The 12294-nt window shown below is 41.4% G+C and overlaps 1 protein-coding gene across 7 annotated transcripts; it reads right to left on the bottom strand.

Moving 5' to 3' along the window:
• Positions 1-6971: 6971 nt before the first annotated feature.
• LOC124015646 (tRNA-splicing endonuclease subunit Sen54-like) lies at positions 6972-11759 on the bottom strand. Of its 7 annotated transcripts, XR_006835202.1 has the most exons (12): positions 11296-11547; positions 10746-10904; positions 10478-10541; positions 10219-10302; positions 9906-10004; positions 9769-9821; positions 9535-9636; positions 8777-9402; positions 8518-8578; positions 7912-8025; positions 7512-7729; positions 6972-7383 (listed from the first exon to the last, which is right to left on the bottom strand). XR_006835202.1 is itself a non-coding variant. In XM_046331018.1 (11 exons), exons 3-11 carry the CDS (start codon positions 10502-10504, stop codon positions 7579-7581), a joined length of 1317 nt encoding a protein of 438 aa, XP_046186974.1. In that variant the 5' UTR covers positions 10505-10541; positions 10746-10904; positions 11696-11759; the 3' UTR covers positions 6972-7578. The 7 variants fall into 7 exon arrangements, 5 of the variants coding, with proteins under 5 accessions (XP_046186974.1, XP_046186975.1, XP_046186976.1 ...); XM_046331018.1 differs by lacking the exon at positions 11296-11547 and adding an exon at positions 11696-11759 and having other exon boundaries at positions 6972-7729; XM_046331019.1 differs by lacking the exon at positions 11296-11547 and adding an exon at positions 11556-11615 and having other exon boundaries at positions 6972-7729; positions 10683-10904.
• Between the last annotated feature and the right edge of the window lie 535 nt (positions 11760-12294).

Raw genomic sequence — 12294 nt, 5'->3', positions numbered from 1 at the left:
TGGGACCCACGAGCTAAGCCCAAGGGACTACTAGGGGGGCACTTGAACATTCGTAGTGTCATTCCAAAAAGTGATACAATTCAACATCTACTCAGACTCCAACCTTGACTTCCTCTGCCTCTCAGAGACATGGCTCCATAAACACTCTCCATATGCTGCTTTGATTGTGCCTGGCTACAATGTTTTCAGGAGAGACAGGATTGAAGGAAGAGGAGGGGGTGTGATGATTTACATTAAAGAACATATTCAATGTAAACAAATTGAGTGGTCATGTCATAATGAAGTAGAATGTATTGGCCTGAATGTTACACTGTCTCCCCAAATGTCTTTTACCCTTATTGGAAAGTATAGGCCACCTTCCACCAAAAGTGTGTTTTTGATCAGTTTAATAACATGCTTAGGGAAGGTGATTTTGGGAAAGAGGTCATCTTAATGGGAGATTTTAATATTAATTATGAAGACAAGTCTTGTAGGAAATCCTCAAACGGATCACTAATACCTTTGACCTTACACAGCTAGTTAAAAAGGGCCAACCAGGGTGACTTGTTGCTCTAAAACACAGATTGATTGTGTTAAGTAATAAACCAGAGTGACTAAATCATTCAATATGGTTACTGAGCTATCTGATTATAATCTGACACTTATAGCCAGAAAGCTGTCTAAGAGCAGGTTTAACCTCTCTACTGTTAGAAAGCCAGATCAACTAAGAATACCTAAGAGTGAATAAAACTATTTTGAAAATGCAATTAAGGGAATTAACTGGAATGTCACCAACACATCTATTTGTCTGTGGTTGTTTCCAAGGGTATGGAAGCCGGCCATAATAACATCCATCTTTAAATCGGGCGACCCTACTGACCTGAGTAACTACAGGCCCATTAGTATACTACCTGTGGTGTCAAAGGTTGTTGAAAAGTGTGTAGCAGAACAACTGATTACCCACCTCAACAACAGCCCCTTCACATTACACTCCATGCAGTTTGGCTTCAGAGCGAAACACTCCACAGGAACGGCCAACTGCTTTCTTCTGGAAAATGTGATGTCCAAGATGGATAATGGGGGCGTAATGGGGGAGTTGTTGGGGCTGTGTTTCTGGACCTAAGGAAGGCTTTTGATACTGTTAACCATGAGATTCTCATCACAAAATTGTCCAAGTTCAACTTTTCCCCCGATGCCTTGAGATGGATGAAATCATACCTTGAAGGCAGAACTCAGTGTGTCAGAGTGAGCAATGAGCTGTCGCCCACTCTTAGATATGATGTGGGCATGCCCCAAGGGTCAATACTGGGGCCCCTCCTGTTCAGCCTGTACATTAATGATCTTTCTTCTGTCTGTACTGGGTCTGAAGTTCAAATGTATACTGATGATAGTGATATATGTGCATGCAAAGAGCAAACAACAAGCTGCACAAGAACTCACTACTGTAATGGTCCAGGTTACGAAGTGACTCAGTGACTCGTGTTTGCATCTCAATTTGAAAAAAACTGTTTGCATGTTCTTCACAGAGGGCAACAGATGCTACTGAGCCAGATGTCTGTGTGTCAGGGGAGAAGCTCCAGGTGGTATCTGATTTTAAGTACCTTGGCATCATACTTGATTCCAACCTCTCTTTTAAAAAGCATGTGAAAAGAGTAATTTAGATAACCAAATTCAACCTAGCTAATTTCCGATTTATAGGAAATTGTTTGACTACAGAGGTAGCAAAACTGTACTTCAAATCTATGATACTTCCCCACTTAACATACTGCTTGGCTAGTTGGGCCCAAGCTTGCTGTACAACATTAAAACCTATTCAGTCTGTCTACAAACAGGCTCTCAAAGTGCTTGATAGGAAGCCTAATGGCCATCATTACTGTTACATCCTCAGAAAGCATGAGCTCCTGAGTTGGGAAAATCTTGTTCAATACACCGACGCATGTCTTGTATTCAAGATCCTAAATGGCCTGGCTCCCCCGCCACTCAGTATTTTTGTTAAACAGAAAACCCATACATATGGCAGCAGATCCACCAGGTCTGCCATGAGGTGACTGTATAGTTCCCTTAAGGAAAAGCACCTTTAGTAAATCCGCTTTCTCTGTGAGAGCTTCCCATGTCTGGAATACACTGCCAGACAACACACATAAGTGCACCACATATCACACTTTCACAAAATGCATGAAGACATGGCTGAAGGTCAATCAGATTTGTGAACATAATCCCTGTGTATTGCCGCTTTCCATGTTGTCTGTAGCTTGTGAGGTGTGGAAACACTGTTGCTTTTATGAATTTTGTCTGGCTGCTTTTTGTTCTATGTTGCTCTGTCTGTATGCTACGTCTTGCTTTTCCTATGTTGCTCTGTCTGTATGCTATGTCTTGCTTGTCCTTTGTTGCTCTGCGTGTGCTCACTGCTCAATGATTGTCTATATTGTAATTGTTTTTAATAACCTGCCCAGGGACTGAGGTTGAAAATTAGCCGGCTGGCTAAAACCGGCACTTTTACTGAAACGTTGATTAATGTGCACTGTCCCTGTAAAAATAAAATAAACTCAAAGACTAGGGAGGTTTTCAAACACCTCCCAAAGAAGGGCACCTATTGGTAGATGGGTAAACATTTTTTTTCAAAAGCAGAGATTGAATATCCCTTGAGCATGGTGAAGTTAATAATTAAAGTTTGGATGGTGTATCAATACACCCAGTCACTACAAAGATACAGGCGTCCTTCCTAACTCAATTGCCGGAGAGCAAGGAAACCGATCAGGGATTTACAACAAAGCACTAAAATAGAACTGCAAACCATGTGGGCAAAGCAATTCACTTTTTGTCCTGAATACAAAGTGTTATGTTTGGAGCAAATCCAATACATTACTGAGTACCACTCTCCATATTTTCAAGCATAGCAGTGGCTGCATCATGTTATGGGTATGCTTGAAGTTGTTAACTGGGTAGTTTTTTCAGGATGAAAAAATAAAAACGGAGCTAGGCACAAGCAAAATCCTGGAGGAAAATCTGGTTCAGTCGGCTTTCCACCAGACACTGGGAGATGAATTCACCTTTCAGCAGGACAATAACCTAAAACACAAGGCCAAGAAGACACTGAATGTTCCTAAGTGGCCGAGTTACAGTTGACTGAAATCTACTTAAATCTATGGAAACACCTGAAAATGGTTGTCTAGCAATGGTCAACAACTAATTTGAGAGTTTGAGAGATTTTGAAAATAATAAATGGGCTAATTTTGCACAATCCAGGCGTGGAAACCTCTTAGACTTACCAAGAAAGACGCACAGCTGTAATCGCTGCCAAAGGTAATTCTAAACTCAGGGGGTTGAATCTGTATCTAACCAAGATATATTAGTGTTTTCTTTCTCAAAGTTTTTACCAATATTATAATTGTTCTTCCACTGACAAAGTATTTTGTGTAGATTGTTGACAAAAAAAATGAAAAATCCATTTTAATTCCACTTTGTAACACAACAAAATGTAGAAAGTCAAGGGGTGTGAATACTTTCTGAAGGCACTGTATAGATTACGTAGTCATAATACATATTACTGAACAAAAATGGAAATACTTCTCTCCTTATACACGCAGCATGTCGGTCTCCTGTAAGACAACTTGTATGGATGATCCTCCAAGTGTTGCATCAAACAGGTCTCGTTCCAGACCAACTACATTGCATCAACCAATGATTGCCATGTTATCAACTGCACAGTTGGGTATCAGATTGATATCATTATTTATATTGATTGATATATTATTATACTTTATATTAATTGTTGATATACTATAATATTGATATCAACATATCATATTTGTATACTGTTTACTCACTGTGTGTATATATATATATACAGTGCCTTGCGAAAGAATTCGGCCCCCTTGAACTTTGCGACCTTTTGCCACATTTCAGGCTTCAAACATAAAGATATAAAACTGTATTTTTTTGTGAAGAATCAACAACAAGTGGGACACAATCATGACGTGGAACGACATTTATTGGATATTTCAAACTTTTTTAACAAATCAAAAACTGAAAAATTGGGCGTGCAAAATTATTCAGCCCCCTTAAGTTAATACTTTGTAGTGCCACCTTTTGCTGCGATTACAGCTGTAAGTCGCTTGGGATATGTCTCTATCAGTTTTGCACATCGAGAGACTGACATTTTTTCCCATTCCTCCTTGCAAAACAGCTCAAGCTCAGTGAGGTTGGATGGAGAGCATTTGTGAACAGCAGTTTTCAGTTATTTCCACAGATTCTCGATTGGATTCAGGTCTGGACTTTGACTTGGCCATTCTAACACCTGGATATGTTTATTTTTGAACCATTCCATTGCAGATTTTGCTTTATGTTTTGGATCATTGTCTTGTTGGAAGACAAATCTCCGTCCCAGTCTCAGGTCTTTTGCAGACTCCATCAGGTTTTCTTCCAGAATGGTCCTGTATTTGGCTCCATCCATCTTACCATCAATTTGAACCATCTTCCCTGTCCCTGCTGAAGAAAAGCAGGCCCAAACCATGATGCTGCCACCACCATGTTTGACAGTGGGGATGGTGTGTGTGTTCAGGGTGATGAGCTGTGTTGCTTTTACACCAAACATAACATTTTGCATTGTTGCCAAAAAGTTCAATTTTGGTTTCATCTGACCAGAGCACCTTCTTCCACATGTTTGGTGTGTCTCCCAGGTGGCTTGTGGCAAACTTTAAACAACACTTTTTATGGATATCTTTAAGAAATGGCTTTCTTCTTGCCACTCTTCCATAAAGGCCAGATTTGTGCAATTAGTCATTTAGGTCAACATTGGATCATTCAGAGATCCTCACTTCTGGAGAGAGTTTGCTGCACTGAAAGTAAAGGGGGCTGAATAATTTTGCATGCCCAATTTTTCAGTTTTTGATTTGTTAAAAAAAGTTTGAAATATCAAATAAATGTCGTTCCACTTCATGATTGTGTCCCACTTGTTGTTGATTCTTCAAAAAAATACAGTTTTATATTTTTATGTTTGAAGCCTGAAATGTGGCAAAAGGTCGCAAAGTTCAAGGGGGCCGAATACTTTCGCAAGGCACTGTATATATATCTCAGTTGCAGAGGTTCAGGGCAGAGCTCACCCAAAAAAATGTTGGCAGAGGGTTTATAGACAAACACTTACCATTGGTCCAGTACACCACAGGCCGCAGACCTGTTGTACTTTCATTTTTCTGTGACAGACTCAAGTGTTCCTGAAGACGATGATAGGAACAGTCCTCCATAGTGGAAACGCCACCTGCTTAGGAGAGTAAACCCTATCTTAGATTACAGAAGACATGGATCACAACTGATACAAATGGTAGTACAATGGATGGGTTATCCGTACGTGGTAGAATATGGGACTCATAAACAAGTTCCATTTTCAATAATGTGCCAAAAATATGTATTATTTTCTTAGAAGCCAAAGACAAACAAGGAGAAAGAGGAGCTGAGAGAAATCAAAAATGACATCTCACCAATTAGAGGAGTGAACACGGAAGCCACAGAGTGCTCATTGCTGTATGTTTAGGCTCACAGGTCCAGCAGAATGGTGTCCAAGTGGGAGAGGGCTGTGTTTTATATGTGTTGGAGAACATTATGTGAGTGTGGCCCAATCACATGGCTAGTTGACTTTACTCAGGGGCATTGTCAGAGGTACAGAGTGTTCAAGCCAAAACCTTCTGGGTCATTCCACAAATTCAGTGCCATTTGAGAAGTGTAACTTAGTCAAATTATTTTGTTGATTTCACCTCCTTTTAGCAATCTGTCATAAAGAGCACATGTTCAACTTCATAAAACATGTTTTCTCATCTAAACAAGTTAAATAAATTACTAGAGTAAGTGCTTATTAAAAGGCTAAATAAAGTAACAACGTGGACTGTAACAGGGTTTAATATGTATTTTTAAATCAGCCATAAATCCCCATGCGACGGGAATGGAAGTGTGTTTGGTGAAACTGGGAGTAGCAATTAAATGCAAGCTTCACAAAAATGAAATTGTAAAAAATTGTCTAGCCTGTCTATGGGTAACAGGGTGACGTGTTATGTTCGACCCGCTCAGTTTTCCACCACAAAACACCAGAAGATGGCAAAGAAAAGACAAAGAGTAGAACCAGCTCACCTGCTTTTACACTGATTTGACTATAATATGTTCAATGTTTTTGAAAATATTTTAAAAGGAATAGTTTAATAGTTTCACCATAGTAAAAATGAGAGTTCATTTCACACAACAGGGTTGACCTGTTATGTGAAATAAATCATAATCTTCAGCAATGACTTCGTCAAAGCAACAAAATAACTAGGGCTTTAAAACAATGGTGGAAACAACAAAACAATTTGGGGATTAAAGTGGGTTAAAATCTTCCTAGAAGTAGCACAGGGTTGATACTGAATTTTGGCACCTTAGCAAGCCTTTCTTCAAATTAAATGAATTCTCCATGTGGTCTATATTAAGGGCACTTCATTTTAAAATGCAATATTGGTGCACAATTTCTACTTAAAATAACAAAAGGATGCAAAAGGCACTTGGAAGGGTCCTTCTATTATGGATCAAATCTCCTCCTAACCTATTGACATAGAGACAATGTGATCCTGAAGGGTGGAGATCCAGTGTATTTATTGTACTGCACATCACAGAAGGACTGATGGACAGGGTTTGCTGGTAAGTTAGAGCTGAGAGGAGCAGGTTGTGGTCAGTAACCTCATCTCAATGTTTTAACACCACTGAGTTTGTGGACTTATATAAGAGAGAAGAATATGTGCTTTACATCTTCAGATTAGGCCACACAAAGGAAATGGAAAGAAAATGTTATTACACAGGCTTACTAGTCCCATAGATTTCAGACAGAATGTCATAAAGGGTAGAATAAAGGTTGTTTTCTTTATGTAATGAGTAGAAGTGTATGGTAGGCACTACTTGGGTTTGGGGGGATTGGTTTTGTTAGGAAGAACCATGAGAACAATGCAACAATAACTCAACCACAAAGACAATGCGAAGATAAATGGTGGCCTGTAGCTGTAGAGTTTTACAAGCAATTTGAAACAAAAACAAGAGAACAGGAGTCAGGTAACAACAACAAAAGGCCAGTCAGTAAAGCTGATTGGATCTAAAATATGGGCAGATAGACAAAAATAAAGGGCTGAGATATATACGTATGATCTACACATACCGCATCTATACCAAGTGCATACATAGTGAAGCCACTCGTGATACAGTATATGAATACCAGAAAACCAATGGTGGTGATGAGATAAAGGCAGAAGAAAACCGAGCCAATTCGGTTCAAAATCTTCAGAGGCGTTACAAAACCATGCTTGGTATAAGACATGGTGACATTGTTTGGAGAGGTGACAATGTAGGTTACCTTCAATCAGATGCAGACGATCATATGCCACTAATAGAAGTCTGCAACACAGGAGGAAGGCATACTACAGCATCAAACAGTGTGAGGACTGCCGTCCATCAATTCACTAAGAGAATTACGTTTCGTTCATTTCTTTGGCATTAGTTCCAGTTGCAGAGTTTCAGATTACCGCAGGCAGCCCTGGCATGGTGCAGTAGTTAAACCAGGGCGTGTGACTGTTTACTGTGGTCAGGCCCTCAGAAGGACACATCTGTGGGTATCTGGAAGTCCTTGAAGGAGTAGAAGGAGATGTCCCCGTGGTCCACCACTGCATAGGTGACCGGGACGTCCCCACTCTGGAAAGCCAGCATTTTCAGTGTCCACAAGTCAGGCACTGGACCATCGAAACTGGGAGAAGACAGCAGACATTATTCAGCGTGCAGTAGCATTTGATAATAGTGCATTTAGGATTACTTTTGATGGCAGGTGGTCTTGTGTCATCTCTTTTGAAAATGGTATTCTTTTCTTGTGTATTTTCTTTACTGATTTTAAAGTATGCAAACACCCCCTGACAGTTTTGGGATGTTTACCTGCACACACACATGCGAGAATAGGGTTTTCCAGGAGTGCTCTTCTTGAATTCAGCGACTGTGTCGGGTTGGTAAATGTTGAAACAGATTCCCCACTCCTCTGAACCTTTCAAACTGAGAAGACAAAGCCCAAAGTCAAACACAAGGCAGGCAGCATAGACATAGATGTAATATATAAAATGCACCTCTACGTCATATTGTATATATCATCCTAGGACATAATGTTAATCATATTTAACAAACCCACAGTATAAGGTTTCACTCGTCTTATTATTTAGACATTTTTACTCCACATACAAAAACTTAGATGCAAAAAATTGTACAGCATTCCCAGAAAGCATGGATTATTGAGTCATTATTAGTTTTACACTTAAGACATGACTCTGCCATTGAGCTGTAGAATTAGTTAATTTTGTCTCCTGTATAATAAATCCTATACATTAGTTTATACTGGATTAAGCGTACATTTTCGTTAACTGTAATTTCATTCATCTTAATCAATGGTATGATGAATGAGCAGGGAGATACAATTACCACTAACCGGGATGAAACACTCAGCTAGCATGTCCACTTCAGGGTTCGTGATAAGATACTAAAGAGGAATACCTGGATGTTCCCTCCAGCAGCCGTGTGGATTTGATCACACTGATTTTATCCAGCAGCTCACCTGCATCCAAGAAGGAAGAAAAGTCTAAACCATTTAGACATTTAACCATTCAAGATGCTGCTTATGAAAAATGTAATCCAACTTTGGTAAACCACATGGGATAATGAGTTCATGTAACAATGAATCACAGAGAGTAAACAGATATTGGAACTTATATGAACTTGTCATTGACAGCAATGAAGTCCAGATTAGTTTTACCAGTTGAAGTGACCTGTGCAGGGTCATGTAGGGGTGTGACCGGCCCCTCCCACAGGTGTACTGGCCTATCTCTGCGGCTCCGTTGAATCCTTCTCTCCTGTAGCTCCTGGTACTCCGCCCAGTTCCTGCAACGTCGTACCTCTCTGTCCTGGTTGATGTCCCTCCGGTACCGGTCCCTATCCCGCTCTCTCTCCCACTCACGCCGGGACATCCTCACCTCCCGCAGGTTGAGCCTCTGCAGCCAGGGGGCCACATCGCAGGCCCCCACTGACCCCACAGCCCCGGGCAGCAGGCAGGGGTCTGGGGAGGTCAGGCTGCTGGGGAGCCAGCATCTGGAGCCCAGGTCTGGGAAGGGGATGGAGCTGAAGTCCCAGCGAGGGGAGCTCTGGGGCTGACCTGGCAGCTCAGAGTCAGGGTCTGGGGAGCCTTTCTTTGACCACCAGCTCCTGCCCTGGCCACCCACAGTTGAAGTGGTGGGGTCAACGTGTGATGCTGTCTGGATTTCGTCAATGTCTGGGGCTGAAAGATCTGGAAGAGAGTCAGGATTCTTGTCCTCTTCCTCTCTGTTGCAGTCTTTCTCCTCCTCCATTCTCTTAGAAGTGGGGCCCTCCTGTGTTCCTGTGTGCCTGGAGCACATTAGAAGAGGCAGAAAGGCAGGGTTTCCCATTGGACAGTAATCGCTTTGAGGTGTGTGGGTTGACTGAGTGATTAAACCATGTTTAAATATAAACTGGGTATGTCTGTGTCTGCTCACTCACGTGGAGGTGGGGCTGTGGCTGCGTTTCCTCTTCCAAAGTTTTCCTGAGCTGTCTCGGGACTGGGGCAGGTTCAACTGCCTCTCATACTGCGATGGTACAGAACTACAGGGAACCACACCAATCCTCAGATCATAAATACAGTCGCTTGCATGCAACTAAGGAAAAGGTTCAAGTTAAAGTAAAGGAATGGCCTTAGAATCTAGACTAGTTCATGCCCATGAGGGAGACAATTACCTGGGATCAAATCTGTTCACCACATAACCAAGTCGCTTCAAATGGCCAAATACCTTTAGAAGAAATAAAATCATCACGTTACGTCAAATCATAAGTTTAGACTTGCTGGAATTGTATTATATTGTCTTTTCTCATACCTGGTAATGCTGTACACTCATTGTCTTTGAGTATAGAAATCTCTCATAACCCTCTTGGATGGACAGTGGCAGGTCTTGGTAGAAAACTTGCAGGTTTCCCTATTCATTTTGAGGATCACAAGGGATAACAATTCTAAGATAAAAATGACAAACTGTGTTTGTCCTATTTGGATCCACATGTATCAAACTAATGGAAATGTCTTTATTAGGTGAACAACAATCCAACCAGGGATAATTATAACCTGAATGGTGTGAGCTGGTAACAATTCCCTGATTAACATGTTTATTGGCAATGCTGAGCCCATGCACTTACACACTCCATTAGATAGAGAGCCTCTTCTGGATGTAGACATTGCTTACCATGGGCAGAAAACCCCATAGTCTGCCAAAACTTCCCCTACAGCAGAACAGAGAATGAATGTAATGTCAGTTTTCATGTGAAATCTTTAGACATTAGCCTATACTAAATGTTAATGAGAGGTGAGCTCTTGGTGAGTTCGAATAGACATCAGCAGAGGCAGAGAGCTTGTCATGACAAGGTCCTTCGCTCTCTCTGATGGACCATTACTCACTGCTGGTGACTGCAGCTCCACTATCATGTCACTGGGAATCCACACTGCCTTCACCAGGTTCCCCCTGGGCACAAAAACATACAAGGAGTCAGTCACGCCACCAGCTGTAAAGCACAGTAATACCAATGTTTGTTTAGCTGCAAATACATATGGACTAGGTATAATCATCTAACCACACCAACAGTCTAAAGTTGATGACACATACACTATCTAATTATACTAGTAGCTGCCACTCTAGTCGTCCTTGGTTCCTCCATCCATTACTCACAACCTCTCCACTCGCTCCTCAGATACTAGATTCCAGTGCTCGTCCAAACTCTGCTGAAGCCTATCCCTTTGCTGATCCGACCCTGTGGGAATGAAATCCTTCTGCCCGCGCACCGGGATCTTGTGGCTGCGCGTGCGGGCTTCGAACAGCTCAGGTGGGCTGTCATTGAATCAGAAGCACAACAAGTTGCAAGAACTGACTCGGTCTCAGCACTGGCTACACGTCTTTCGCACTATATATGGTAAGAAATCACCCCCCAAAAATGCCGGTCTTCCATTTAATTAGCTCGGTTAGAAAAACATAAAAATATTTGACCGCGCTGATAAAGACAGGACAATCACATTCAGATTGCCTAGCTAGCGTTGTCCGTAGCAGTTAACATTAGCGTCTATGAATGGGTTAGCTAGCTAGCTGCTAACACCTTTATAACAGCTTTAATTTCACAACAAAACTGTACTAAATTAGCTAACTTATTTGACAAAAACTATTATGTAAGAAACGATTAACCCGGTGCCTATTCAAAGACACGGCGTTTAAACTGTGCACTTACTTTAGTAATTCATTGCCGAATTCTACTTTAGCTGATGTTTTGTTTTGGTCAGCCATATTTGCTAGGTAGACTGCTGTCAAATCGCCCTAGGGTTTCCACAAGACAGCCACAAAGTTAAAACTGTCTGTATCGTAAAAAAAATATTTAAACTAACATTCTTTTTTGGTCTTAATTTAAGGTTAGGTTTAAAATCTGATTATAACCAGATAAATTGTAGAAATCGACGGGGGTTAGCCATAAAAGCCCCATATACTACCCACCATTGCGACCTGTACGCTCTCGTTGGCTGGCCCTCGCATCATACTCGTCGCCAAACCCACTGGCTCCATGTCATCTACAAGACCCTGCTAGGTAAAGTCCCCCCTTATCTCAGCTCGCTGGTCACCATAGCATCACCCACCTATAGCACGCGCTCCAGCAGGTATATCTCTCTGGTCACCCCCAAAACCAATTCTTCCTTTGGCCGCCTCTCCTTCCAGTTCTCTGCTGCCAATGACTGGAACGAACTACAAAAATCTCTGAAACTGGAAACACTTATCTCCCTCACTAGCTTTAAACACCAACTGTCAGAGCAGCTCACAGATTACTGCACCTGTACATAGCCCACCTATAATTTAGCCCAAACAACTACCTCTTTCCCTACTGTATTTATTTTTATTTATTTATTTTGCTCCTTTGCACCCCATTATTTTTATTTCTACTTTGCACATTCTTCCACTGCAAATCTACCATTCCAGTGTTTTACTTGATATATTGTATTTACTTTGCCACCATGGCCTTTTTTTGCCTTTACCTCCCTTATCTCACCTCATTTGCTCACATTCTATATAATATATAATAATAATAATATATGCCATTTAGCAGACGCTTTTATCAAAAGCAACTTACAGTCATGTGTGCATACATTCTACGTATGGGTGGTCCCGGGGATCGAACCCACTACCCTGGCGTTACAAGCGCCATGCTCTACCAACTGAGCTACAGATAGACTTGTTTATA

This window comes from Oncorhynchus gorbuscha, linkage group LG26, assembly GCF_021184085.1.
Source record: "Oncorhynchus gorbuscha isolate QuinsamMale2020 ecotype Even-year linkage group LG26, OgorEven_v1.0, whole genome shotgun sequence".
NCBI classification, from domain to species: Eukaryota; Metazoa; Chordata; class Actinopteri; order Salmoniformes; family Salmonidae; genus Oncorhynchus; species Oncorhynchus gorbuscha.
The sequence above is the reverse complement of the archived record's forward strand: the minus strand, read 5'-3'. Positions and strand labels throughout refer to the sequence as shown.

Bases quoted from the DNA above. Each gene is read 5' to 3' on its own strand.
- LOC124015646 (XM_046331016.1), bottom strand. From the start codon at position 11,351: ATGGCTGACCAAAACAAAACATCAGCTAAAGTAGAATTCGGCAATGAA. The intron at 9,822-9,905 runs GTATGAGAAAAG...TTTCTTCTAAAG, and splicing joins TGAGTGTACAGCATTACCAG to GTATTTGGCCATTTGAAGCG. The intron at 7,730-7,911 runs GTAAACATCCCA...GTCTTCTCCCAG, and splicing joins TCTCGCATGTGTGTGTGCAG to TTTCGATGGTCCAGTGCCTG.